The 26096-nt window shown below is 59.2% G+C and overlaps 1 protein-coding gene across 1 annotated transcript in view; it reads left to right on the top strand.

The window, feature by feature from the left end:
- Positions 1–630: 630 nt before the first annotated feature.
- The window catches only part of RASAL3 (RAS protein activator like 3), a gene marked incomplete at its 5' end in the record, with an annotated part of 44854 nt that continues 19388 nt past the window's right edge, over positions 631–26096 (top strand). The window contains 10 exons of the mRNA XM_084609847.1: positions 631–1063; positions 12524–12642; positions 14322–14406; positions 18891–18988; positions 19431–19519; positions 20040–20172; positions 21275–21373; positions 21796–22341; positions 22941–23085; positions 24482–24626. Coding sequence (XP_084465973.1) covers positions 631–1063; positions 12524–12642; positions 14322–14406; positions 18891–18988; positions 19431–19519; positions 20040–20172; positions 21275–21373; positions 21796–22341; positions 22941–23085; positions 24482–24626 — 1892 coding nt within the window. The remainder of the gene's footprint in view (positions 1064–12523; positions 12643–14321; positions 14407–18890; positions 18989–19430; positions 19520–20039; positions 20173–21274; positions 21374–21795; positions 22342–22940; positions 23086–24481; positions 24627–26096) is intronic.

Raw genomic sequence — 26096 nt, forward strand, 5'->3', positions numbered from 1 at the left:
ATCATTTATGAAGATATTGAATAAAACCGGCCCCAGGACCGACCCTTGGGGCACTCCACTTGATACCGGCTGCCAACTAGACATGGAGCCATTGATCACTACCCGTTGAGCCCGACAATTTAGCCAGCTTTCTACCCACCTTATAGTGCATTCATCCAGCCCATACTTCCTTAACTTGCTGACAAGAATACTATGGGAGACCGTGTCAAAAGCTTTGCTAAAGGCCTCTTCTGCTGCCCCATCCCATCCTCAATGCCCCCTCCTGCCCCCTCTCCTGCTGCCCCATCCCATCCCCTCTGCCTCCATCTCACCCTCTCTCTGCTACTCCATGCCATCCCCAATGCGCCTTTCCCATCCCATCTCCTGCTGCCCCATCCTCTCTGCCTCCATCCCACCCTCTCTCTGCTGCCCCATCCCATCCCCTCTGCCTCCATCTCACCCCCTCTCTGCTGTCCCATCCCATCCCCAATGCCCTCTCCCACCCACTCTCTGCTGCCCACTCTCATCCCCATCCCCTGCCGCCTCCATTCCCATGGGAAGTTGTGGCTCCAGAGCCAAGGTCCCATTTCCAGCCCAGACCATGCATCACTGTCACGGCACAGTCCCATGCACCTCACTCTTGCTCTGCAGATGGAGGAGACGACACCACCACCCGCACCTGAGGCACCGTCTCCGCTGACGTCCTACAAATGGCGGACAGGCCCCCAGGGCGGGGAGAGGGAGCCGGAGCCTGAGCGGCGCCCCATGCCCCCTGCCAGCAGCCGCTGGGCCAAACTGCATAACTGGAAGCGCGCTCATAGCCAGCCTGAGACTGACACCCCTGAGGTGCGCATGGCCAAGAGCAGCCCAGGCACCGAGCCCCCAGAGCCTGTGGAGAGCAAAGCGGCCGCTCGGAGGTCTGTGTTCCAGAGAGCGTTCTCTGCCCCGACCAAGGTGCCCAAGGAGCCCAAGGGCCAAGAGGGCATTAAGCTGAACCTGCGAAAATACCTGCGTTCCAAGTCCCACCGCAGGAGCCAGGAGAGTGGGCCCAAGGCAGAGCAGACACCTCAGGAGGCAGCCAAAGGTAAGAAGGGTCCAGCATGGGGCTGAACGCTCTGGCACTGGGCTGTGTCCAGCGAGGGAACGGGCATCCAGGGCAGTGGGGCAATTGGAACTAGACTGGCCAAAGCTGGGCCATGTGAGGTATGGGTGGGTCGGGGAATCCCAGCCGTGGCACATCTGGGCTGTGTGAGGTCTGTGTGGGTCAGGGATCCCAGTTGTGGCAGAGCTGGGCCATGTGAGGTGCATGTGGGCTGGGGAGCCCAGCTGTAGTGCAGCTGGGCCATGTGTGCTGTGTGTGGGTCAAGGATCCCAGTCATGGAACAGCTGGCCTGTGTGTGGGGATCGGGGATCCCAGACATGGCACAGCTGGGCCGTGTGAGGTGTGTATGGGTTGGGGATCCCAGCCATGGCATAGCTGGGCTGAGTGTGGTGCGTGTGGGTTGGGGATCCCAGTTGTGGCACACCTGGGCCGTGTGAGGTGGCGTGTGTGTCAGGAATCCCAGCCATGGCACAGCTGGGCCGTGTATCATGTCTGTGGGTCGGGGATCCCAGCTGTGGCACAGCTGGGCCGTGTGAGGAACGTGTGGGTCGGGGATCCCACTTGTGGCACCGCTAGGCCATGTGAGGTGTGTCTGGGACAGGGATCCCAGCTGTAACACAGCTGGTCCGTGTGCAGTGTGTGTGGGTCGGGGATCCCAGTTGTGGCACAGTTGGGCCGTATGGCATGTGTCTGGGTCAGGGATCCCAGCCGTGGCACATCTGGGTCATGTGAGGTCTGTGTATGAGTCGGGGATCCCAGACGTGTCATAGCTGGCCAGGTGAGGTATGTGTGGGTCAGCGATCCCATCCGCAGCACGGCTGGGCCATGTGAGGGGCTTGTGGGTTGGGGGTACCAGGCGTGGTACAGCTGGTCCGTGTGCAGTGTGTGTCGGTTGGGGGTCCCAGTTGTGGCACAGGTGTGCCATGTGAAGTGCGTGTGGGTCATGGGTCCCCATGGGCCGTGTGCGGTGTCTGGGAGTTGGGGATCCCAGCCATGGCACAGTTGGGCCATATGGCGTGTGTATGAGTCGGGGATCCCAGATGTGTCACAGCTGGGCCGTATGAGGTATGGGTGGGTCGGGGATCCCAGTCATGGCACAGATGGGCCATGTGTGGTGCGTGTGGGTCAGGGATCGCAGCCGTGACATAGCTGGTCTTATGTGGGGTGCATGTGGGTTGGGAATCCCAGTTGTGGCACAGCTTGGCCATGTGAGGTGTGTCTGGGATGCGGATCCCATCCGTAGCACTGTTGGGCCATGTGAGGCGCTTGTGGGTTGGGGGTACATCTGGTCCATGTGCCGTGTGTGTGGATCGGAAGTCCCAGTCGTGACAAGCTGGGCTGTGTGTGATGTGTGTGGGTCAGGGATCCAAGCCATGGTGCAGCTGGACAGTATGCGGTGTGTGTGTGGGTCGGAGATCCCAGTCCTAGCACAGCTGGACTGTGTGAGGTCTATGTGGCTCGGGGATCCCAGTCGTGGCACAGATGGGCTGTGTGTGGTGCGTGTGGGTCGGAGATCCCAGTTGTGGCACAGTTGGGCCGTGTGAAGTGTGAAGTTCGGGGATCCCAATCGTAGCACAACTGGACTGTGTACGGTGTCTGTGAATTGGGGATCCCAGCCAAGTCACAGCTGGGCTGTGTGAGGTCTGTGTGTGGGTTGGGGAACCCAGCTGTGGCACAGCTGGGCTGTTTGAGGTTTCTGTGGGTCAGGGATCCCACTTGTGCCACAGCTGGGCCGTGTGAACTGTCTCATTCGGGGATCCCAGAGGTGACACAGCTGGGCCGTGTGCGGTCAGGAATCCCAGCTGTGGCACAGCTGGGCCGTGTGCGGTATGTTTCATTCTGGCATCCCAGTTGAGGGACAACTGGGCTGTGTGAAGTGCGTGTGGGTCATGGGCTGTGTGTGGTGTGTGTGACACGGCTGGGCCGTGTGACACAGCTGGGCCGTGTGTGGTCAGGGATCCCAGTTGTGGCACAGCTCAGCCATGTGCGGTATGTTTCAGTCGGGCATCCCAGATGTGGCACAGCTGGTCTGTGTGTGATGTGTACAATCAGGAATCCCAGTCGTGGTACAGTTGGGCCGTGTGGGGTGTGTGTGGGTCAGCGATCCTAGTTGTGTCGCAGCTGGGCCGTGTGCATTGTGTGCGGGTTGCAGATCGCAGCTGTGACGTAGCTGGGCTGTGTGTGGGTCGGGGATCCCAGTCGTGGCACAGCTGGGCCATGTGCAGTGCATGGGGGGTGGAGATCCCAGTCGTGGCACAGCTGGGACATGCATGGTGTCTGTGGGTCGGGGATCCCAGCTGTGGCACACCTTGGCGGTGTGACGAATGTGTGGGTCAGGGATCCCAGTTGTGGCACAGCTGGGCCGTGTGAAATGCGTGTGGGTCAGGGGTCCAAGACTTGGCACAGCTGGTCTGTGTGTGTTGTCGGGGATCCCAGTTGTGACACAGCTTGGCTGAGTATGGTATGGGTGGGTTGGGAATCCCAACTGTGGTACAGTTGGGCCGTGTATGGTGTATGCGGGTCGGGGATCCTAATTGTGGCACAGCTGGGCTGTTTGTGGTGTGTATGGGTCGGGCATCCGATTTGTGGTGCAGCTCGGCTGTGTGCGGTGTGTGTGGGTCAGGAATCCCAGTTGTGGCACAGATGGCCTGGGTGTGGTGTGTGTCAGGGATCCCAACCGTGGTACAGCTGGGCCGTGTTCAGTGTGTGTGGGTCGGGAATCCCAGTCATGGCATATCTGGGCCATATGTGGTGTCTGTGGGTCAGGGATCCCAGTTGTGGCACAGCTGGGCCGTGTACGGTGTGTGTGGTTCAGGGATCCCAGCCGTGGCGCAGCTGGGCCATATGTGGTGTGTGTGGGTCGGGGATCTCAGCCATGGCACAGCCGGGCTGTGTGTGGTGTGTGTGGGTCGGGGATCCCAGCAGTCTCACAGTGGGGCCACGTGTGCTCAGTCGACCACTCCCTGGGTTATAGCCCCTTTGCTGTTCCATGCCCCCTCCTGTTTCAGTCATGGCAATTTGCTCCGCAGAGTGACTGGCAGCTCTCTTGTTGCGAATGATCAGCCCATTATCACATCACAGGCATTCTGGTTCTGGCTGTGCCGAGGCCTCTTCCCTCTGGTACAAGCAGCTACCTCCCAAGCCCTGATCCCACGAGCTGAGTTCTAATCTTGCAGGCTGCTGAGAGCAGTGGCCCCACCCAGAAGGTCACGGTGGCATCAGGGAGAGACTGGAAATGCCCCTGCTCCAGAGGCTCAGGGCCCTGTGGCTTGAGTAAAGAGGATTCTGTTAGCGACAGCGGGGCTGTGACACACGGTTGAAGTTCTGACTGTTTCCAGCAGAGGGCAGTGGGGCACATAGGCAGCCTCCGGGGGTCAATTACGTGCCTTGCAATCTACTTACAGCTATGGAGCTGGAGTGTGCATTGGAGCTGGATACAAATCCCAGGGAAGGTAGCCCCAGGATGGATTTGGGGCTAGGCCAGGCAGTGGGCTGTGGTGGGATGGGGCTCAGTTAAACCTTTATGAGCCCCTCTTGCTGGCAGACTCAGCAGAGAAGCCAGAGACTGAAGAGGTATCAGGGTCTGAACGCCCAGCGAACTCCGCAGAGCTGTCTGGTGGGGCCAGCTCTGTGCAGGCAGGACCCCATCTCCAGGGCTGGGTTAGGCCAGCGCCCGTCACCATGTTAAGCTCACCATGACAGAACAAAGCAAAGGCTCCTGCTCGAGCAGGGACTCTGCACTCACAATGTTCTCTCAGGTTTGCAGGGGGGAGATGCTACCATTGCTACCCTGACGTGGGCTGCCTGTGTTTTGAGCCGCGTTTCAACTGTGGCCCCTGGGCGCTGTTCTGAGCACTGGCCAGTGGCCAAGACAGGATCAAGCTTTCAGCCACACAGCTCAAGGGTTGGTCTCTGCTGGGAGATGGGAGCTCAGGCCTATTCTCGTTTGCTCTGCTCCAGCTCAGGGGTAGCGAGACTCGATGAGCAGAAACCATTGTGTTAAACCAGAAAGGCAGTTAGGCCCAGTCCCTGTGGAGTCCATACAGGCATGCTGGCCCAGTCCCTATAGAATCCATACAGGCAGACAGGCCCAGTCCCGGTCCCTGTGTAGTCCATACAGGGGGATGAGCAGGCCCCAGCCCAGTCCCTGTGGAGTCTATATGGGCAGGGGGGCCCATTCCCGGTTCCCCTGGAGTCCATAAGGGTGGGCGAATGGGCTCCATCCCATCCCAGTGGAGTCATACGGGCGAGCAGTTCTGGTACCTATGGAGTCCATACAGGCAGCTGGGCCCAGTCCTGGTCCCTGTGGAGTCTATATCGGCAGGCAGTCCCGGACCCTGTGGAGTCAAAATGGGCAGGTGGGCCCGGTCCTGGTCCCTGTGGAGTCCATACAGGGGGATGAGTGGGCCCCAGCCCAGACCCTGTGGAGTCCATATGGGTAGGCGGACCCATTCCCAGTCCCTCTGGAGTCCACATGGGTGGGCAAGTGGGTCCCAGCCCAGTCCCAGTGGAGTCCATGTGGGTGGGCAGGCCTGGTCCCTATGGAGTCCATACAGGCAGGTGGTCCCAGTTCTGGTCCCTGTGGAGTCCATATCAGCATACAGTCCTGGTCCCTGTGGAGTCTATATGGGCAGGCAGGCCCTGTGCCTGTGGATAGACTTCCAAAGTAAGATAGCTATGAGATCAGCACAGCCACCCCCCCACCCCGCAACAGTGTCTCACAAAGTACAGCCTGATGGCACAGCAGCCCCCCTACCCGCCGGGCATAGCAGTGTCACAGCAGCCCCCCTCCCACTCCCTGCCACATGTCACAGTCACCGCCTGGCGGCAGTTCCCCCTCACGTCCCCCCAGCACTCCTGGGAGCTCTTGCCCTTCCTCCCAGCCCCCACACTGCCTGCCCAGCTCCCTCTCCTCCAGCGAATCTCCCCTCCCACCCCTGCATCAGTGACATTGAACTGTTCTTCCTATGGAACAAGGGTTCTGTGGAAGAGGGGCCCCTTCATGTGTCGCTTGTGGCCTGCCCCTGCCCCCAATGAGTGAGAGCCCTTTAGGGCTGCTCCCACCTGCCCTGCTGACATCTCTTCAGGCATCCCCAGCCCCGACTCAGCCCATGAACCCGCATTCCCTGGGATCAGCCTGTGGTGTGCAGGACGTCTCGCTGCACAGCCCTTGAGGGAGGGGTGGGTCAGGTGGGCAGCATGGACTTGCAGAAAAGAGAGGATGCTGAATACTATGGGGGCTGCAGCCCCTAGAGTTGCTTTCCTGGGGCCCCTGCACAGCTCAGACAGGACTGGGGATCCACTGTCCTGGTGCCCAGTGAGGCTCAGACAGGGCTGGGGCTTTGCTCTCCTGGGGCCCGGCAAGGCTCAGACAGGGCTGTGACCTATTTGCACAGCACTTCAGGACTCTGCTGGTGCTCCAGCAAGGGCTGATCTGAAGGTTGGTGCCATGAGGAGCCATCTGTGTCTTGTGTGAGTCATCTCACAACCGAGAGGCAGCGGGGACTGACTAATCCTGAGACCTGGGCAGCTAAAAATGGCAGACACACAATTCCTTTTAGTCAGAAGCTAGATGCTGGAGGGCCTCAAAGTGCCAGACACCTCCATCCTCCGGATACACCCAGCAAGTGTTTCTAGAACACCATCCGCCAGCGCACGTCCCCAAGTGCTAAACACACCAAGAAACCTCGCTGCCCCCACCACTGAAATGCAGCCATCTCAGGGCTGGGATGCAGCAGCTGTTTAACACCACACAGACACACTGCACAAAATCTTCGGATGGGACATGGAGACGAGTCCTGGTTTTGGAACCCTGGGGCAATTGAAGAGGAGACTTGGCCAGGACACCATAGCTAGGCCCCTGGGGTTGGGGGAATGGGTGGCGGGGTCTTTGGAGAGAACTGTAGCTCTGGGGCTGGACACTCAGTATGTCCTGGTCACAGAAAGGCCAAGGCTGACTCTCCAGGGCTGCACGTGCACAGAGAGGGGGATGGGATGATTTAGCTGGGGTTGGTCCTGCTTTGAGCAGGGGGTGGGACTAGATACCTCCTGAGGCCCTTCCAACCCTGATAGTCTATGATTCTCTGGGAGTCCTGCCAGCTCAGCCAGCTGTACCGATGTCAGGATTCCCGGACTGGCTGGGCTGAGCTCAGGGTCTGTAGCACAAGATGGCAGGTTCCATATTGTGTTGGGGACGTTCTGCCTCGCTCCGTTGCGTCCCCTCGTATGGATGATAGTGATGGGCGTGGGCCCATGCTGTTCCCCTTTGGCCTGAGCTTCCGTTAGGGGGAGCAGTCATTGCTCCTAGTCAGTGTATTCCCAAGAAGTTCTGTCCCTGCTTCCTCTCAGAATCCTGCTCTCTCTGCCTCCCACATCCACAGGAGGGGGAGGCCGGCCAGGAGCTCACAGGGAGCATGGCCTTGGTGGCTGCCCTTGGATGGGGGGGTCCTGGGGCCAGCGCTCAGTCTTGAAAATTGTGAGACTCCTTCTGCCTGAGGTCTAAGCCAGAGGCGCAGAAAGGGGCCCGGCCTGGCCAGGGCGGTGGGGAAGGGCATCTCCGCTGTGCATTGCGCTGCGATTTCTCAAGCCTGGTTCCTCTTTGTGGCCAGGCCAGGACTGAGGCGGGGGTGAAGCCTGCTCCGGCCAGTCACATGCCTCCTCCTCGGTGTGGGGAGAGGGGATTGCCTTATCAGAGGGCCTGGAAGCTGCTGGGGGCGGAGCTGGTTGGAAGTTCCGCCCCTTGCTGGGTGCCCTGCACCTTGTGGTGCTGCTGATGTGCAGGAAGGCACGCAACACGTTTGGCTCCCGTCCTGTGTGTCTTTGTTGGTGAGGCCATCTCGCTATGCACTGGGGCTCCAGGCTGGCTCTCATGTGCAGAGAGCTGCCCCCGCACGGGAGGCATAGCACCCCCAGCTCAAAGGAAACCTTCCCTAGGACGGGATCAGGAGAGGCCCAGGTCCCAGCAAGGAGGTCCCGAGCTCTCCCCTGCCACAGGGTTCTGCGACTAAGGGCAGGCACATTGCACCTGCACTGAAGATGGACCTCACTGCTCCCTGCTGCTGTGGCAAAGCCACCATGTGCCCCACTGTACATTGGCTTGGTTGGCTATCCCCTCCCAGGCAACGGGGATAGGAATACTAATCGCTGAGATCTACAGATGAAACGCACTAGATAAGAGCTAGGTTATAGTTATTATTATTTATTCCCACCAGACAGAAATGTAGAGTTTTGTTTTTCTGTCTAACTCCTGCCCTCCCCCCACAAAAAAACCCAAAAAACTTTGGCAGGAGCCTCAGGAGGGGAAATCAGGCCTGCTCAAGTCTCAGTGAGGGCAGATCTTGCCTGGGACTGTGCTCTTTGGACCACTGCTTGCCTGTGAGAAAGTGGGAATTGTAATATTTTTTATGACGCCTGTGTGTGCCTCAGTTTCCCCTATATGTTACATGGCTACCCAGAGGCGGAAAAAGGACTTGTTTACATTAAACAGTTTTGTCAGCAAAAGGCAGCTTTTGCTGACAAAGCAGGGGAGGTGTATGAACTAGAAAGCTACTTTTGGCGGCAAAACTCTGCTGTTTTGCTGACAAAATAAAACGACCTTCACGAGAGGCACAGAGCTTATTGATGAAAAAGTGTCAGTGTAGACCAGTGGTCTCCCACCTTTTTACGCAAAAGATCACTTTTTGAATTTAAGTGCAACCCAGAATCTACCACACCCCTTCCCCTAGGCGCTGCCCCGCTCCCTCCATCCCCCGTCCCTCGGTGGCTTGCTGTTCCCCACCCTCACTCACTTTCACTGGGCTGGGGCAGGGGGTTGGGGTGTGGGAGGGGGTGTGGGCTCTGGGCTAAGGCTGAGGGGTTTGGAGTGTGGGAGGGGCTCCGGGCTGAGACTGGGGCAGGGGGTTGGGGTGCAGGAGGGGGCTCCAGGCTGGGGCAGAGTGTTGGGGTGTAGGAGGGAGTACTGGGTGCTGGCTCTGGGAAGGGGCTTGGGGTGCTGGAGGGGTTGTGGAGTGCTGGCTCTGGGAGGGGGCTCAGGGCTGGGGCAGGGGATTTGGGGTGCAGGAAGGGGTACAGGTTGCTGGCTCTGGCAGGGGGCTCAGAGCTGGGGGTTGAGGTGCAGGAGGGGTGAGGGCTCCCGCTGGGTGGCACTTACCTTGGGAAGCTCCCGGGCGGTGGCGCAGCAGAGCTAAAGCAGGCTCCCTGCCTGTCCTGGAAGCAGCCAGCATATGCCCCTGCGGCCCCTGGGGGGTCACATAGCTCTGCGCACTGCCCCTCCCTGCAGGCACAGCCCCTACAGCTCCCATTGGCTGCAGTTCCCCATTCCCGGCCAATGGGAGCTACGGGGGCGATGCTTGCAGGCAGGAGCAGCGCGCAGAGACCCCCTACCCCTGCCCCTCCCCCCCAGGGCCGCAGGGGTGTGCTGGACGCTTCTGGGAGCAGCGTGGGGACAGGGCAGGCAGGGAGCCTGACTTAGCCCCTCTGTGCTGCCAGAGTTTTAGCGGCCAGAGATCGCGATCAACTGTCAGAGGCTCCAATCGACCAGTTGATCGTGATCTACAGGTTGGTAACCACTGGTGTAGATGCTGCCATTCATTAAGTTGCTATAACTGGCCTCCCCCAGTATCCCACAATGCCTATCATGACCGCTTTGCTCACTGTTTTGATCTCGGCCACTGGGCAGGCATGCGCCCCTCCAGTTTCAAAGCTCCCAGAAGCTTTGACATTCCTCAGCCTGGAGAGCTCACAGAGCTTCTGAGGAGGCTGTGGGAGAACTCAGAGGGAATTTCAGAACCATTAATGTGGAATCAGCAGGCAGGCAGAGCTGGCCGCTGCTGCTGCTCGGAGGGAGAGAGACCTGTGCTGTACAGAGCCAGGGGTTCATAGAATCATAGAATATCAGGGTTGGAAGGGACCTCAGGAGCTCAAAGCAGGGCCAATCCCCAATTTTTGCCCCAGATCCCTAAATGGCCCCCTCAAGGATTGAACTCACAACCTTGGGTTTAGCAGGCCAATGCTCAAACTACTGAGCTATCCCTTCCCCCATTGATGTGGGAGGGTATCCCCCTCCACCAGGGTTGGTTGCTCAGGCTGCTGTCTGAACTTAAAGAAACAGCACGCCGACACACTCTTCCCCCAATACACACACACACTCCCTATAACACATTCTCCCCTCCTCCCCCACACATACACTTCAGTTGAAAAGCGCTGGCAATCCAGTAGGAGGCCTATGGAATGATGGGATTGAGAAACCTGCATAATGTGACACTGCACCTGCCCCATGAGGCATTGCAAACCCTTCCCAAAGCACCTTGCGGCCAGTTGGACAGTGGGATAGCTACCCACAGTGCACTGCTCTCTGTGTCAATGCAAGAGCTGCTAATGTGGATGCGCTCTGCAGGCACAAGGAGCTAGTGTGGACATGCAACAGCAGTTTAATTAAAGTGGTATAACTTTTGTCAACAAAACTTTGTAGTGTAGACATGTAGTTTGCTGTCAGGGAAGGCTAAGAGGCATAGGTGTGTGTATGTTACCTCCCTGTCTGGGTGGAATGAATAGTGTCATTAAGGAACCAGTTGAATCTGACCCAGATCAGGATGGTGTCCAGAGAGACAATGCCAGCTCCAATAACTCCTGGATCCACTCTCTCAGCAGAGAAGGTGAGCACGGACCAGACTGCCCGCCCTCCCGCCCCTGAGAACAAAGGACTGGGATGGTCTGAAGTAGGGGATAAATGTTGGCTTCTGGTAGAAGCTGGACTCTCACCTGGGAACTGACCAAGGAGGTCAGACTAAGGTTATGTCTACACTGCATACCTTACAGCGGCACAAAGGTCTCCTGTGTAGCTGCTCTTTGCTGGCAGGCAAGAGCTCTCCTGCCGGCATAATAAAACCACCCCCAACAAGCAGCAGTAGCTTTGTTGGCGGGAGATACTGGTGCTTTTCGTCGATAAAACTTTTGTTAGTCGGGGGAATGTTTTTTCACATCCCTTAGCGATAAAAGTTTTACTGACAAAAGTGCAGTGTAGACAGCCTGAGAGACAAACAGAGGCTGAACATGAGGTTCACTTCAGCTTGGCTGGGATCTGGGCTAACCAGAATGGTCTATGCTTTAACCGTCATTTCTCTGTGCTGACCTAAGGACTTCCCGTGCTGAGTTCCAGGTGACTAATAAACCTGACTCTTTTGACAGCGCTGTGTGTCACTGTAACTATGGGGTGAGGGGCATTAATCCCTGAAGCATGTACAAATCTCTATCAGAGTCTCTCTCAGCTGGACTCGCTGAGCAGAGTTCCTGGGGTGAAGAAGGAGGGCTGAAGCCCAGCGGTTCAGTCTCAGGAGTAGATGAGGCTGCGTGGCCTGCCCTCGAGGAAGAGTGAGACCCCTTGGGGTCTGGCACATGGATGGAGTTCCTCTAAGAGACTGGCTCACAGCTGGGGGCCTAGCACCGACCCTGTGGATCCAGACACTGCTCTAGGCTCCACACTCAGCATTAGGGATCCCCTTAGAGCAGGGTGCAGTGGTATTTTAAATGTGCGCCGTGGCTGGTTCTGCCAGGCACCACCCCGTGTGTGTAGAAACTAGAGTGGGTGTGTTCCAGGCACTGAATTCCTGGGCACGGCAGGTGCCCAACAACCTGCAGCCGCCCGCCCCCATCCCCTGCCACCGATTCCAGTGTAACCGGCTCCATGCCCTGGCAGTCCACGCCTGAAATGCACAAGTGCAGGCAGGAACCCCGCCCCGGGGGGACAGGAGGGGCGCGGTCCCCACCCCCTCTATTCCAGCCCAGCCCAGACATGGGCTACTTGCTCCTGACGCTGCTGCTGGGAGCAAGGGCAACCCTGCCGGCTGGGAGCATGAATTCAGGGGGAGGTGCCCAGGAAAGCTCTGACTCCCAGGCCCTGGGCAGCACCTGCCCCAGTGCCTTCCAAAGGCCCTAACTGCTGGTGAACACTGGGCCTGCCTTACCCGCCAACAACCTGGCTTGCCAATTGCCACAAGTCCCCCAGGTCCCCTGGCGCTGATCTGCGAGGCCGATCTATAGAGAGAGGGCCACTGCCAGAGCCTGCATGCAGCCCAAAGGGGATGGCCACAGACACACAACTCACCAGGGCAGACCCAGAGTGGGGCTTGGTGTGGTGGGATCTGTGGGCCTCTTACATCAGGGGCAGCCACCCACACATAGTGCAGCACAGTGGGGATCTGGGCCCAGAGCCTGACTGCAGCACTGATCCCACAGTGATGGGCATGGTAAAAAAAAACCTGAACAGGAGAAGGGAGGTGGAAGAGTGGGGCAGGGGAAGAGTATACAGAGAGGGGAGGGAAAGGATGGAAAGGACGGGGGAGAGGTGGACTGAGGCGGGTGTGGAAAAGGAGTCGGGAGATGTTGGGGGATCTGATCCCTGAGGCCACGTGTCACCCTCCTGACGAGCTGCCTCTCTCCCCCCAGATGGTGTGCGCCCCGTGCAGCGGATTCCACTGGCCCCATCCCCTGAGGTCCCTGTCTGGGATGTCTCGAACTTCTCCCTGGTGGATGGACAGCTGGTGCTGATGGCCAGGGATGAGGAGGTGAGCGGCCTGTGGGGAGTAGAGTGGGGGATGGGGAAAGGAGGTGTGGGGCTTGAGGGGTGGGATGAGAGGATGGGGATGAGGAGATGAAGGCCCTGGGGGTTGGGAGGAGGGGACGAGGAGGTGAGGGGCCTCGGAAGTGGGGTGGAGGGGGGAAGAGGATGAGGAGCTGAGGGGCCTGTGGTAGGGGCAGGGACATTGCTCCCAGCATTGCGCCCCATTGATCACTGTGCTCCCAAATGGACTCTGGATCTGTGGAGGGCTCCTCACACCCCTGCTTCAGCCCCAGGATTCCCTACCCGGCAGCTTTAGAGTCTGCCAAGGGCTCCCTTGGGGGCTGAACCTGCTGCCCTGGGGCTGAACCGGTTCCTGCACCCCCTGCCGGAGGCTGGGGTAGCTTCTTGGGCCTGTGTGTTGTTGGGGTGGAAAGGGCACCAGGGGTCAGGGATGGGGGAGGACCCAATACCAGAAGCTACCCCACAGCAGCCACTGCCCAGGAGGGCTGGTGGGGGGAGACTCTGCCCTGGGGAATGGAGGGGTGAGCAATGGAGGGGTGAGCAGGGCATGGGGAATAGAGAGACTGGGCAGGTGGCAGGGAGGGAGGCCGGGTGGAGGGCATGGAGGTGGCAGGGAGCGGGGGAGGCTGGGCAGAGGGGATGGAGGCGGCAGGGAGGGAGGGAGTCTGGGTGGAGGGGATGGGAGCGGTAGGGAGTGAGGCCCAGCAGAGGGGATGCGTGCTGTGGGGAGGGAGGGAGGTCCAGTGGGGGGATGGAGGCCATGGGGAGGGAGGGAGGCTGGCTGGGCAGAGGGGATGGAGGCGGCAGGGAGGGAAGGAGGCTGGGTGGAGGGGATGGGGGCCATGCGGAGGAAGGCCAGGTACAGGGGATGGGAGCGGTAGGGAGTGAGGCCCAGCAGAGGGGATGCGTGCTGTGGGGAGGGAGGGAGGTCCAGTGGGGGGATGGAGGCCATGGGGAGGGAGGGAGGCTGGCTGGGCAGAGGGGATGGAGGCGGCAGGGAGGGAAGGAGGCTGGGTGGAGGGGATGGGGGCCATGCGGAGGAAGGCCAGGTACAGGGGATGGGAGCGGTAGGGAGTGAGGCCCAGCAGAGGGGATGCGTGCTGTGGGGAGGGAGGGAGGTCCAGTGGGGGGATGGAGGCCATGGGGAGGGAGGGAGGCTGGCTGGGCAGAGGGGATGGAGGCGGCAGGGAGGGAAGGAGGCTGGGTGGAGGGGATGGGGGCCATGCGGAGGAAGGCCAGGTACAGGGGATGGGAGCGGTAGGGAGTGAGGCCCAGCAGAGGGGATGCGTGCTGTGGGGAGGGAGGGAGGTCCAGTGGGGGGATGGAGGCCATGGGGAGGGAGGGAGGCTGGCTGGGCAGAGGGGATGGAGGCGGCAGGGAGGGAAGGAGGCTGGGTGGAGGGGATGGGGGCCATGCGGAGGAAGGCCAGGTGCAGGGGATGGGAGCGGTAGGGAGTGAGGCCCAGCAGAGGGGATGCGGGCTGTGGTGAGGGAGGGAGGCCCAGTGGGGGGATGGAGGCCATGGGGTTGGCAGAGAAGGAGACCTGCCAGCAGAGGGATGGGGACGACAGGGAGGGAGAGAGGGAGGGAGGCCCAGTGGGGGGATGGAGGACAGCGGGGTCAGTCAGTTGCTGATGCTCCAGTCTCTGTTCCTTACTCCCAGGTTTTGTACAAGAGCCGGAACAGAACTGGCAGCTCCATTTCGGAGACCAACGCTCAGCTGTCCCTGGGCAGCCGGAGGGACACCGGTGAGTGAGCCCTGACACAGTGCTATACACACTGACACACATGTACACACACACACGTGTATGCGTGCATTCATACACACACATGCACACTCCCATATGCACACTCAGACTCACACATGGGTACAATCACATACTCACACATGTACGCTTACACGTGCACTCTCACATACATGCACGCCCACATGCCACCTGTAGCCCCCTGCCCAGTGCTGTGTGTGAGCCATGCTGCTGTGGGCTGCGCAGATGCAGCTCTGGGGAGGAAGCGCTCTGAGCAGAGATGTCTTGGGTGTACCATGGCTTCCTCTGTGCTGCGTGTGCTGATCCTGAGAGATAGGGCCAGGCTGCTTCCTTCCCCCTCCCCACCCCCCCGGGGCTCCCAGCTGCCTCGGCACTGATGGGGGAGACGCCCCAGTCCAGGGATCAGCTGGAGCGATGGGGTCGTGGTGCTGGCTGTTCTGTGCCACACGGAGAGGTGAGTCAGGGCAGCCCCACCCAGCTTGCCCTCCATGGGCACCCCAGCCACTCCCACCCCGAGGCACCTGCCCCCTTGGCGCTGGGAGCAGGGGCATTAGGAGCCATCCCCTGCCAGCCGCAGCTGCTCCTGCTGGGGCTGAGTTTGGCCTGAAGGGGAGCACGCCAGCTGGGCGGGGGGTGCAGGGGCAGGGAGGGGGTCTGCTCTAGCAGTTCCATTTGGGAATTGGTCCTTTGTCCCTCCCCTGAGCTCAGAGCAGACTGTTGGAGAGACATTATGGGGGCAAAAGACGCTATTTGGCAGCTGCTGGGCTCCACCCCAATGGTGGCTGCATTACAGGGGCAGGGATAGCTCCACTGTATCCACAGGCAGGATGCAGTGCCAGGACACTTGGCAGGTGGGGAACTGGGGGCATGTGGAGGTTTTTATATTACTAATGGGAGCAGAGACTGGTTTTATTGATTTTGCAGCTGTGTTGATTGCACTGTGACCAGAAGGCAACATGGTCTAGGAGTCAGGGCGTGAAAGTGGGAGCAGGACTCCTGAATTTTATCCCTGGCTTGGCCAGGCTTTCTGGGGGACCCTTGGAAAGTCACTTGACCCTCCCTGTTTCCCTGTCTGTGATGGCACCGAGCTTTGTGCACCTGCCAGATGTGGCTTGGTCTCATCTCACCCCTACTATGCTCTGGGTATGAACCCCAAATCCAGCAGTTAGTGCCTGCGTGAACCCCCTTCCCTGGAGCACATGCAACCCAAATCGTGCAGCACAGGGCTAGTACCTGAGAGCTGGGCAGTGACACCACCCACCAGTGGATGGCACTGCTGTCCAAAGGGGCCGTGTGACAAAGTGCTGTCCCCAGGGTCCTACCAAGTGCTGGGAACTCAGATGACTTTTAAATTTGGTGCTGACCCTTTAAAAAACCCCACCCCCTTGCTCTGAGAAGGGGCTGGGTACCATCTGCTCCCCCCACTGTCCTGTCTTGCCTATTGGATGCCAGCTCCCCCATCCCCTGTCCTGCCCACCCCTGGGGGTCAGCTCCCCTACTCCCTGCCCTGCCCTGCCCTGCCCCGCCCCGCCCTGCCCCAGGGGTTAGAATCATAGAATCATAGAATCATAGAATATCAGGGTTGGAAGGGACCCCAGAAGGACATCTAGTCCAACCCCCTGCTTGAAGCAGGACCAATTCCCAGTTAAATCATCCCAGCCAGGGCTTTGTCAAGCCTGACCTTAAAAACCTCTAAGGAAGGAGATTCTACCACCTCCCTAGGTAACGCATTCCAGTGTTTCACCACCCTCTTAGTGAAAAAGTTTTTCCTAATATCCAATCTAAACCTCTCCCACTGCAACTTGAGACCATTACTCCTCGTTCTGTCATCTGCTACCATTGAGAACAGTCTAGAGCCATCCTCTTTGGAACCCCCTTTCAGGTAGTTGAAAGCAGCTATCAAATCCCCTCTCATTCTTCTCTTCTGCAGGCTAAACAATCCCAGCTCCCTCAGCCTCTCCTCATAAGTTATGTGTTCCAGACCCCTAATCATTTTTGTTGCCCTTCGCTGGACTCTCTCCAATTTATCCACATCCTTCTTGTAGTGTGGGGCCCAAAACTGGACACAGTACTCCAGATGAGGCCTCACCAATGTCGAATAGAGGGGAACGATCACATCCCTCGATCTGCTCGCTATGACCCTACTTATACATCCCAAAATGCCATTGGCCTTCTTGGCAACAAGGGCACACTGCTGACTCATATCCAGCTTCTCGTCCACTGTCACCCCAGGTCCTTTTCCGCAGAACTGCTGCCTAGCCATTCGGTCCCTAGTCTGTAGCTGTGCATTGGGTTCTTCCGTCCTAAGTGCAGGACCCTGCACTTATCCTTATTGAACCTCATCAGATTTCTTTTGGCCCAATCCTCCAATTTGTCTAGGTCCTTCTGTATCCTATCCCTGCCCTCCAGCGTATCTACCACTCCTCCCAGTTTAGTATCATCCGCAAACTTGCTGAGAGTGCAATCCACACCATCCTCCAGATCATTTATGAAGATATTGAACAAAACCGGCCCCAGGACCAACCCCTGGGGCACTCCACTTGATACCGGGTTCAGCTCCCCCACACTCTGCCCTGCCTAATACCCCTACCCCCTGCCCTGTCCAGCCCCCAGTGGGGTCATCTCCCCCACACCCTCCCCTGCCTAACACCCCCCACCCTGCCCTGTCCTCCCCTCCCAGGGGGCCAGCTCTCCCACAACTGGCCCTGCCCAGCCCACAGTGGGGTCAGCTCCCCCACCCCTTGTGCTGCCCACCCCCCACCCCGGGGGTCAGCTCTCCCACTCCTTGCCCTGCCCAGCTCCCCCCCCACCCAGTGATTAACTTCCCCACACCCTTCCTTCCCCCCCTCCCCAGGCTCCTGTTCTCCCATCACACCCTCCCCATTCCAGGTGTCCGATCCCCTCCTCAGCCCTGCCCCCAGTGCCTGCTCTCCCTCTGCTCCCGTCAAGGGCATCCAGATCTGGGATGGGGCCATTTGCAGAGGGTGGCTGAGCCCCAGGTGACGCTTTCTGAGCACTCAGGCGCTGGTGCTCTGTGCTGAGCCTCTTCCTGTCGGTGCGGCTGGCTCTGCACCCCCCACTTCCTCCCAGAGCAGCTCGACTGATGCGGGGAGCGGGGCAGGAACTGGGACTGGGGGGGCTTGATCCCCTCCAGGGGCAGCGGTAACCCCATTCCTGCCCCCCACCCTGGGAGGCTCCGGCCCTGGGTCAGACATGCCTAAATGGCAGCCCCACAATCTGACCCCCAGGATCCTCCAGACTCCCCTCGCCTAGGAGACTCCCCCAGGCAAACAAACAAGCAAGGAATCCCCTGCTGTCCCCTGCATAGCAAGGGCCTCACCATCTCCCCAAGGCAGGACCTGCACGGCCCCTAGTGGGATACAGGTCCCATTGCTGGGCTGCAGTGGGCTGCATCTTGGAAAGCAGTGACTGGAAGGGACTTCGGGGGTCATGAGTGCCCAGGAGCTGCCCGTGCGATGCTGGGGCTGGGAGGGCTAATGCCAGTGTATAGACAGAGCTATCGAGGAGCAGTAGGGAGGAGTCTTACTGCTGGATCCGGCACTGGGGAGCCCATCACTGGACACTGGGGCCGGTTCCTGGCCTGCTGCTCCTCAACTCCTCTGTCTACACACCGGCATCAGCCTTCTCAGCCCCAGCATCGCACGGGCAGCTCCAGGGATCCTGGGAATCAATTCTGCATGAGAGGGGAGCTGTGCACGCCAGGGGTGATGGATGTGGAGGCTGCGGGGGAGGGGGGGGATGCCACACAGAGCAGGGGCCAGGGGAAGCTCAGAGCCAGAACAGTCACCGAGAAAGGCAGAAGGGACCAAACCTTCCTGCTTTGGTCCCTGAGCTGCCCCCTAAGGGCCGGGGTTGGGGTAAACGGCCCTTGTAGGCCAGTTATTCCAGAGGTGGCCATGAAGGGGAGCTCTGTATCTTTCTTGGGAACATCTGGTGCTGGCCAGAGTCAGTGGTGGGAGACTTCTATCCGCTCTGATTCAGCATGGCAATTGAGAGCTCAGGATTGAGGGGCACGAGAAGATCTAGGTGGGGGACGGGACGGACAGGACTGGGATAGCAGGGGGCTATGGGTTGGGGCCAAGGGGCATTAACAGAGCTGCAGGGGAAGCCCTGATCTGGGTTAGCAGGGGGCTGCAGATCAGGATTGAGGGGCACCGGCTGAGCTGTGGGGAGAGCCCACAGCTGGGATACCAGGGGGCTGCAGACCAGGACAGAGGGGCACCGGAAGAGCTGGGTGGAGTCCTGTGTGCAGTGACATCCCCAAGTCCAGTGGCCATTCAGGCTCCAGGGCCCCTCTCCCAGGTACCCAGCTGGTTTGGTTGACTCCCTCCTGCCCCTCTGAACCCGCAGCACTGTCCTGGGCTCACAGCCCTTCTCCAGTCCCCTCCCTGAGCTGACCCCCCAGGGGGCTGGGATCTCTTGCTGAGTCTGGCTGATTCTTGTAGATCTCTCCTCCGAGGGGAAGAGCTCACCCAGCCCCCGGGCCCCAGGGAGAGGCACCGAGAGCGACATGTCAACCGGCTCCCAGTTCAGTAACGTGAAGGTAAGAAAATCCCAGGTGCTGAGGTAGGACTAGAATCTTGCCCCCACCCGGGGAGCTGGGAATGGGAGAGGAGACAGGCCCCAGGTGTCACACCCCATGGACATAACTCTGGAGAGGGACACAGATCCCAGAGACGCTCACACACCTCCCTGGGGACACCCAAGGACGCTCACACACGCCCATATGGCTATGTAGGCGCACACAGAGACCTGGACCTTGAGCCCAGCGGCCATGCAGGCTCCCAGGTGCCCAGCTGGCCTGGTTGACTCCCTCCTGCCTCTCTGGCCCTCCAGCACTGTCCTGGGCTCACAGCCCTTGTCCGGTCCCCTCCTTTAGCTGTCAGGGTAGCTCTGCTCTCTGCCCCCACCCCGCAGGTGGCTATGTTTCAGCACTGGCTGAGTGGCATGAGAGCCTTGTTACTGTTGGTTATTCCTCATCCTAGGGGCTGCTATGGAAGAGGCTAAGAGAACGGAAGGGCCGGACTGCATCCAAGCCCGACTCCCCAACAGCACCCCCTATGGACGGTGACAGGTACACCACTGCTGCCCCTGGCATGAGAGCAAGATGCCTCAGCTCCCCTGTATAGGGTATAGAATAGAATAGCAGCCCCTGGTGAGCAGGGTGCTGGGGGTTCCCCCCCAGACAGGACTGAAAGTGTGGATGCCCCTGGGAGCTGCCACCACCCTGCAGCCTCCTCCCTTCCCAGGCCTAGGGCAGGTCATCCCCATGTCCACCAGGGGCCCTGCTGCGAGTGTGTGCCCCCCCCCCCGAGGCCGGGGCCTGGACAGATGGGTGGAATCACTCTGCACAGTGAGGAACTGGGTACAGCACTGCCAAAGGATCCTGTGCAACATTTATCCACGGCAGCAGAACCCCCCTGCCCCTAGGCAATCCCAGTGCTCTGGGCACCAGGGGAGGGGGCGGGCATGGGCAAGTGCTGATCACTGCTCCAGGAGAGGCTCTGGACTAGGCCCCCTTGCTGTGAGCAGAGATTGGGTAGGGACCGGCAGGAGGGCTGGGCGGGACGTGACCGGCTCCTTCTCCTCCCCAGGCTGCCGAGCCGGCATGGCTCCCGTGAGTCCCTGCTGCCTGCACCAAGTGCAGCTGAGCTGGATCTGAGTGGGGAGGACGTAGTGATCCGCCCGCTGCACAGCAGCATCCTGGGCGAGAAGTTCTGCTTCCAGGTAATGCTGCTGCTGGGCCAGGGACTTGGGGTGGGTCTCCCTGCCTCCCCCATGCTCCCAGGGCACCTCCCAGTGCACAGCACCCTAGGGACCAGACCCTCCAGGGCCAAAGAGCATTGTTGCCCTGGGGCACCAAGGGCAAGGACTGAATACAGGTCACCTATGGAGCAGCACAGGCCCTAGCTCCGAGGCACCGGCCCCAACCCATGAGCACCAGCCCTGTCCTTGGAGCACAGGACAAGCCTGAGCAGATTCCCCCTCTTCCCCCATGGCAATGCTGGCCACTGACCCAGCATGTCCCAGCACCAGGTCCCCGCGCTTTACAGCAGCTGTGCTCCCCTGTCACGGAGTCCCCAGGCGATGCTTTGGAACTGCTCCCTACAAAGCCAGGCAGGACTCTGGGGAAGTCTCCTTTCTGTGAGCAGCCTGTCTTCAGGACACACAGCTCACACGGCTTCCACCTTCCTGGGTCTGACCTCGGAGCATTCCGCATCCTCTGCCCCTCCATGCGCTTCCCACAGCGAGTCCGCTCAGGCGGGCTCCTGGGGAAGCCAGAGGGTCCTGCCCCCCAGCTTCGCAGTCAGATGTGACTCTCAGCCAGCCAGTAAAACAGAGGTTTATTAGATGACAGGAACATGGTCTAAAACAGAGCTTGTAGGTGTAGAGAACAGGACCCCTCAGCTGGGTCCATTTTGGGGGGCAGTGAGCCAGACAACCCTGTCTGCGCTTCACTCCATGTCCCAGCCAGCCCCAAACTGAAACTCTCTCCAGCCCCTCCTCCTCTGGGCTTTGTCCCTTTCCCGGGCCAGGAGGTCACCGGATTCCTTTGTTCTCCAATCCTTTAGCTCTCACCTTGCAGGGGGGAAGGGCTAGGCCATCAGTTTCCAGGAAACAGGGTCTTGGCCATTCTTTGTGTCCAGACCCCTGCACACACCTGCCCTGTAGGGCGCTGCAATGATCGTACACCTTTATCCCACCACCTAGACACTTAAGAACTGCATAGGGGAAACTGAGGCACCCCACACTCTTCAGAGGAAACATTAAGAACAGTCCCGCTTCCTCACATCCCCCCACTGACAACCTCCCCATCCCCATCCCGCAGATAATCAACGCTGAGGGGAGCCGCTGTTTCGGCTGCACGTCGGTGGCTGAGCGGGACCGGTGGATTGAGAACTTACGCAGAACTGTGCAGCCCAACAAGGTGAGATGGCATCAAAATGCCAGCTGTGGACCGACTACATCCCCCGAAAACACCAGCTGGGGAGTGGCTGCGTCCCCCCTGAAACACCAGCTGGGAAATGGCTATGTCCCCCCAAAATGCCAGCTGGGAAATGGCTTCCCCCCTCACATCAGCTGGGGAGCGGCTGTGTCCCTCCCACACATCAGCTGGGGATGGGGAGTGCAGCCACTCCCATCTGCACCGGGCACAAGGAATTCACGCTCTGCCAGTTGCCCTTCACATCACCTGGTCCCTCAGCGCCCCCCTACCATTGCCCTGCCCCACAGCATCCCAGCTTTCTCCCTCCCCGCGAGCTGCTCCCCCTCCATATGAGCAGGGAAGCTCTCCCTTCGCCTGCATTGCCGAAGCATGTCTGCACCCCTCACACTGTGCCGTTTCCCCAGGACAACTGTGAGCGTGTGGAGAACACCCTGAGTCTCTGGGTGTATGAGGCCCGAGACCTGCCCCCCAAGAGGCGCTACTTCTGCCAGCTGCACCTGGATGGCGCCCTGTACGCCCGCACTACAGCCAAGCCAGCGGGTGCGGGCGGGGCCCTCTTCTGGGGCGAGCTCTTCGAGCTGGCCACGCTGCCCGCGGTGCGGGAGCTGCGCATCAGTGTGCTGCGGGAGGAGGAGGGGCGGCGGCGGGAGACCAGCCCCCTGGGCACCGTGACCATCCCACTGGGGGAGCTGGCTGCCTCACGCCAGCCTTTGGAGAAATGGTACCTGCTGTGTGGAGCTGCCCCCAGCCGGGCACCTTCTCTGCGGCTGCGCGGACGCTACCAGGAGATCCAGGTGCTGCCCATCGTGAGCTACAAGGAGTTCGCTGAGTACATCACCTTCCACTACCGAGAGCTGTGCGCCGGGCTGGAGCCTGCCATCGCCGTGCGCCACAAGGAGGAGCTTGCCAGTGCCCTGGTGCATGTGCTGCAGAGCACGGGCAAAGCCAAGGTATGGCCGAGCCACTGGGGGCTCTCTCAGCCCCAGGACATCTGAACCGTACAGGAGAGCCTGAGCCAGAGCCGGCTCAGCAGCCCCCATGTGGGCCAGCGAGCCCTGCTGTGCTCCGAGGGGCAGGAGCCTGGGAACAACCTGCTGCAGGGGGGCAGGGAGCTGTTCTGCAGGGATCTGGGGGGGAATTCCCCCTGCTGCCCCAGGATGTGGGTGGTGGGCTGCCCAGCATCACCTCCAGGGGTATAACTGGGGGGCTCAGCCCAGAGAGGAAGGGCTCTCCTGCCTGGGGGGGAGGACTGGGGGTGGCACTGTGATGGGGCATGTGCTGGGCAGTGAGTCACTCACAGGCCCCTGAGGGAGGGGAGCTAGGGTCCTTCCCCAGCTGCACAGCGGGTGGCTGCTGCCCTCCATGCCTGGAGAGGCAAATGGCCATTAGCAGCACCCCCTCCCTCACCCCACAACCAAACACAACCCGGCGATGCTGCAGCACTCCAGGCTGAGTGTGTGCTGCAGGGATGGGGCATGGTTGAGCCCAGGGCTGGGGTCAGGGGTGGAAAGTCTGGATCCCAATGACCCCAGCCCCTCTGGCCCCACAGGCATTTCTCATCGACCTGGGGGTGGCAGAGCTGAACCGCTTCGACGACAGAGAGGCACTGATCTTCCGTGAGAACACGCTGGCGACCAAGGCCATCGACGAGTACATGAAGCTGGTTGGGGGGCAGTACCTGCTGGACATGCTGGGTACGGGCCAGCCAGCAAACACACTGCGGGGGATGGTAACGGTTGGCTAATGCGCTTGGTAGTGCGGGACCTACGGGCTGATGGGCTAACGTGTGTGTGTCTGTGTGTGTGAGAGAGAGAGAGAGAGAGAGAGATGGGTCAGCTGGCTAACGGGCTGGGGGGGAAATGGGTTGGCGGCTAGCCCACGGGGTGTGTGTGTGTAATGGGCCAGTTGGCTAACACATGGGGAGGGGGGGTAATGGGCCAGCTAATGCACTGGTGACTTTGTAGTGGCAGGCTAATGCCCCAGGGGGCAATACGCATTGCAGGGGGGCGTGCAGAGAGAGGATGCTGGCTTTGGAGCGAGATGGGCCTCCAGGCCCTGTTCCTTGCAGCACGTAGCTTTCTCCCTTCTGCCATTGACGTCCCCCTCCTGATCCCTCAGCCCCCATGGCCAAGTGCGTTTGCATCAGGCTGAGCTTTGGCCCTTCAGCTCTGATCAGAGAGTCCCGGCTCTGGCCACGCATGGGGCAGGGGCAGCCAATGTCATTCTTAGCCAGGCTCAGACCTCACCCAGCAGAAGGCAGCAATAGAGTGCAGCTGTTAACACACGTACACACCCGTGCACGCACACCTTTGTACACATCCACACATGCACACTTGTACACGTGTGCATACACACATGCTTACACACGTGTGCACTCTTGCATGTGCACATAGAATCATAGAATCTCAGGGTTGGAAGGGACCCCTGAAGGTCATCTAGTCCAACCCCCTGCTCGAAGCAGGACCAATTCCCAGTTAAATCATCCCAGCCAGGGCTTTGTCAAGCCTGACCTTAAAAACCTCTAAGGAAGGAGATTCTACCACCTCCCTAGGTAACGCATTCCAGTGTTTCACCACCCTCTTAGTGAAAAAGTTTTTCCTAATATCCAATCTAAACCTCCCCCACTGCAACTTGAGACCATTACTCCTCGTTCTGTCATCTGCTACCATTGAGAACAGTCTAGAGCCATCCTCTTTGGAACCCCCTTTCAGGTAGTTGAAAGCAGCTATCAAATCCCCCCTCATTCTTCTCTTCTGCAGGCTAAACAATCCCACTCATGCACACACAGACACTTGTACAAACACACACACACGGACTTGTGCACACACATACTTGTAGATGTACAAACGCACACACTTGTACACATGCACACACATGAGCCCACTTGTACATGTATGTGCATACACATGCATGTGGACTCTCATATATTCACACACAAGGGGGCACATTCTTTGGGGGTCTCCAAATGGCCAGCTGGATAGTACTATGCCCGTTGTATCCTGCCCGGCCGCAGTCCTGCCACTGCATCTCTGGACCTCCCCCCACCCTCCAGGCTCCATGTCATTCTGGGCTCTTCCATGTGTGTTGCAGGGGAGGCTATTGCCCAGTTCTACGAGTCGGAGGACAGCTGTGAGGTTGACCCCAGCAAGTGTGCAGCCAATGATCTGTCTGACAACCAGAACAACCTGCGGCAGGCATGCGAGGAGGTCTTCCAGAGAATCACCAACTCCTGCGAGTGAGGGAGAGCCCTCGGGGGACGTGGGGCTGGGCTTCCTCGAGGGAGAAGGGATGGGACTTGGCTTGCAGAGAGGGAGGGGCAAAAGCAGGGCCAGTCTTGCCTGGGGGGCAACGCAGGGCTGGGCTTGCCTGGCTGGGGGAAAGGAAAGGGGTAAGCAGAGGCTCAGTGTCCTCCCACATGGACAAGTCCCAGCAGCCCTGTGATGCTTTCTTGCCACCCTGTTGCCTCCAGTGTAAAGGAGTCTTTCTTATGGTAGCTGGGAGTCAGCTCCCTGGCACCACCAGCCTTCCAGCCACTCGCACCGTCTCCTCAGGACTTTGCCAGTCCTATTGTGCTTGTAGGTTAACAGTCAGGGCCCCCCATCCCTGAGCTCCCTTTGAAGAGCGTAGTCCTGTAATATCCAGCCCCTGTCACTGGGCACTCGCCGGCATTACTAGGCTCGCTGTCCCTCAAAGGGAACAGTGCACACACCAGCTGGTTTGGTTCAGCTGAGGATTCACACTGCCTAATACCACAGCACTGAGGTATGTTTATGATAAAACAAAAATATGTTTATTTCCAAAGATTCAAAGACTCGGATGAGTTGTGAGAATATTGGAGGCAGAACTGGGTACACAGATAAAACAAAACATGAACTGCAATCCCAGGCCCACACTCACGCATGGTGGCCTTTCTTGTTTAATAAAGTAGATTCTCTCCCACGGATACAGTCTTTGACAGAGCTGCTAGTTTTCAGTCACAACCAGGATCCAGGGTTTCATGACTCCCCACCCCCTTCAAGGGGTTTCCTCAGCAAATGAGTACTCAGATGTCCTTTTGCTTCTCTTTAGCTTTCCCCAAACTCACTGTTTTGTCCCCCGAATCCAGGCTGACCCATGTGGTTCCCTTCCTGGGGTTCTGGTCCCAGGGAATGTTCCCACACTCCTGTTTGTTGCATAGCCCCCTGTCAACCTGTTTTTCGTGTTGACTTTCACACTTAAATGGGGTCCCCATTGTGTTGGCTTTACAATGCATCATCTACATCAGAGGTAGGAGAAGAAACATACTGTGTCTGGCAGAAAACCTGTGCGTCAGCTCTGCCTGGTTCCATAGTTTAGAACGTACTGTAGTAGATACACATAATTTCTTACGCACTGACTGTACGTACATCTCCCAGTGCTTACAATGACCAATGTGCTATAAGCTTTCATTTGACATCCCACATGACACTCTCTGCCGATAAATACTATGACAACAATGTATTAGGTGCAGTGAGTTTGTCAGGCCTGGTAGGCGTTTCTGTTACAGACCAGGGAACCCTTTGCCAGTTGACACTGAGGTGTAGTTAGGGTCCCAAGCCCGCACTGTGGGTTCCCCAAAACTCCCGCTGACCTAATGTCTCTCCTTTCCTGACCCCAGTAGCTGGGCTGGGCCACAGGAAGGATTTCCCCCGCCTCAGCTCCTGTGGGCTCTGTGGGGTGTCCTGGT

Source organism: Lepidochelys olivacea (assembly GCF_965140295.1).
Source record: "Lepidochelys olivacea isolate rLepOli2 genome assembly, chromosome: 20".
NCBI lineage: Eukaryota > Metazoa > Chordata > Testudines > Cheloniidae > Lepidochelys > Lepidochelys olivacea.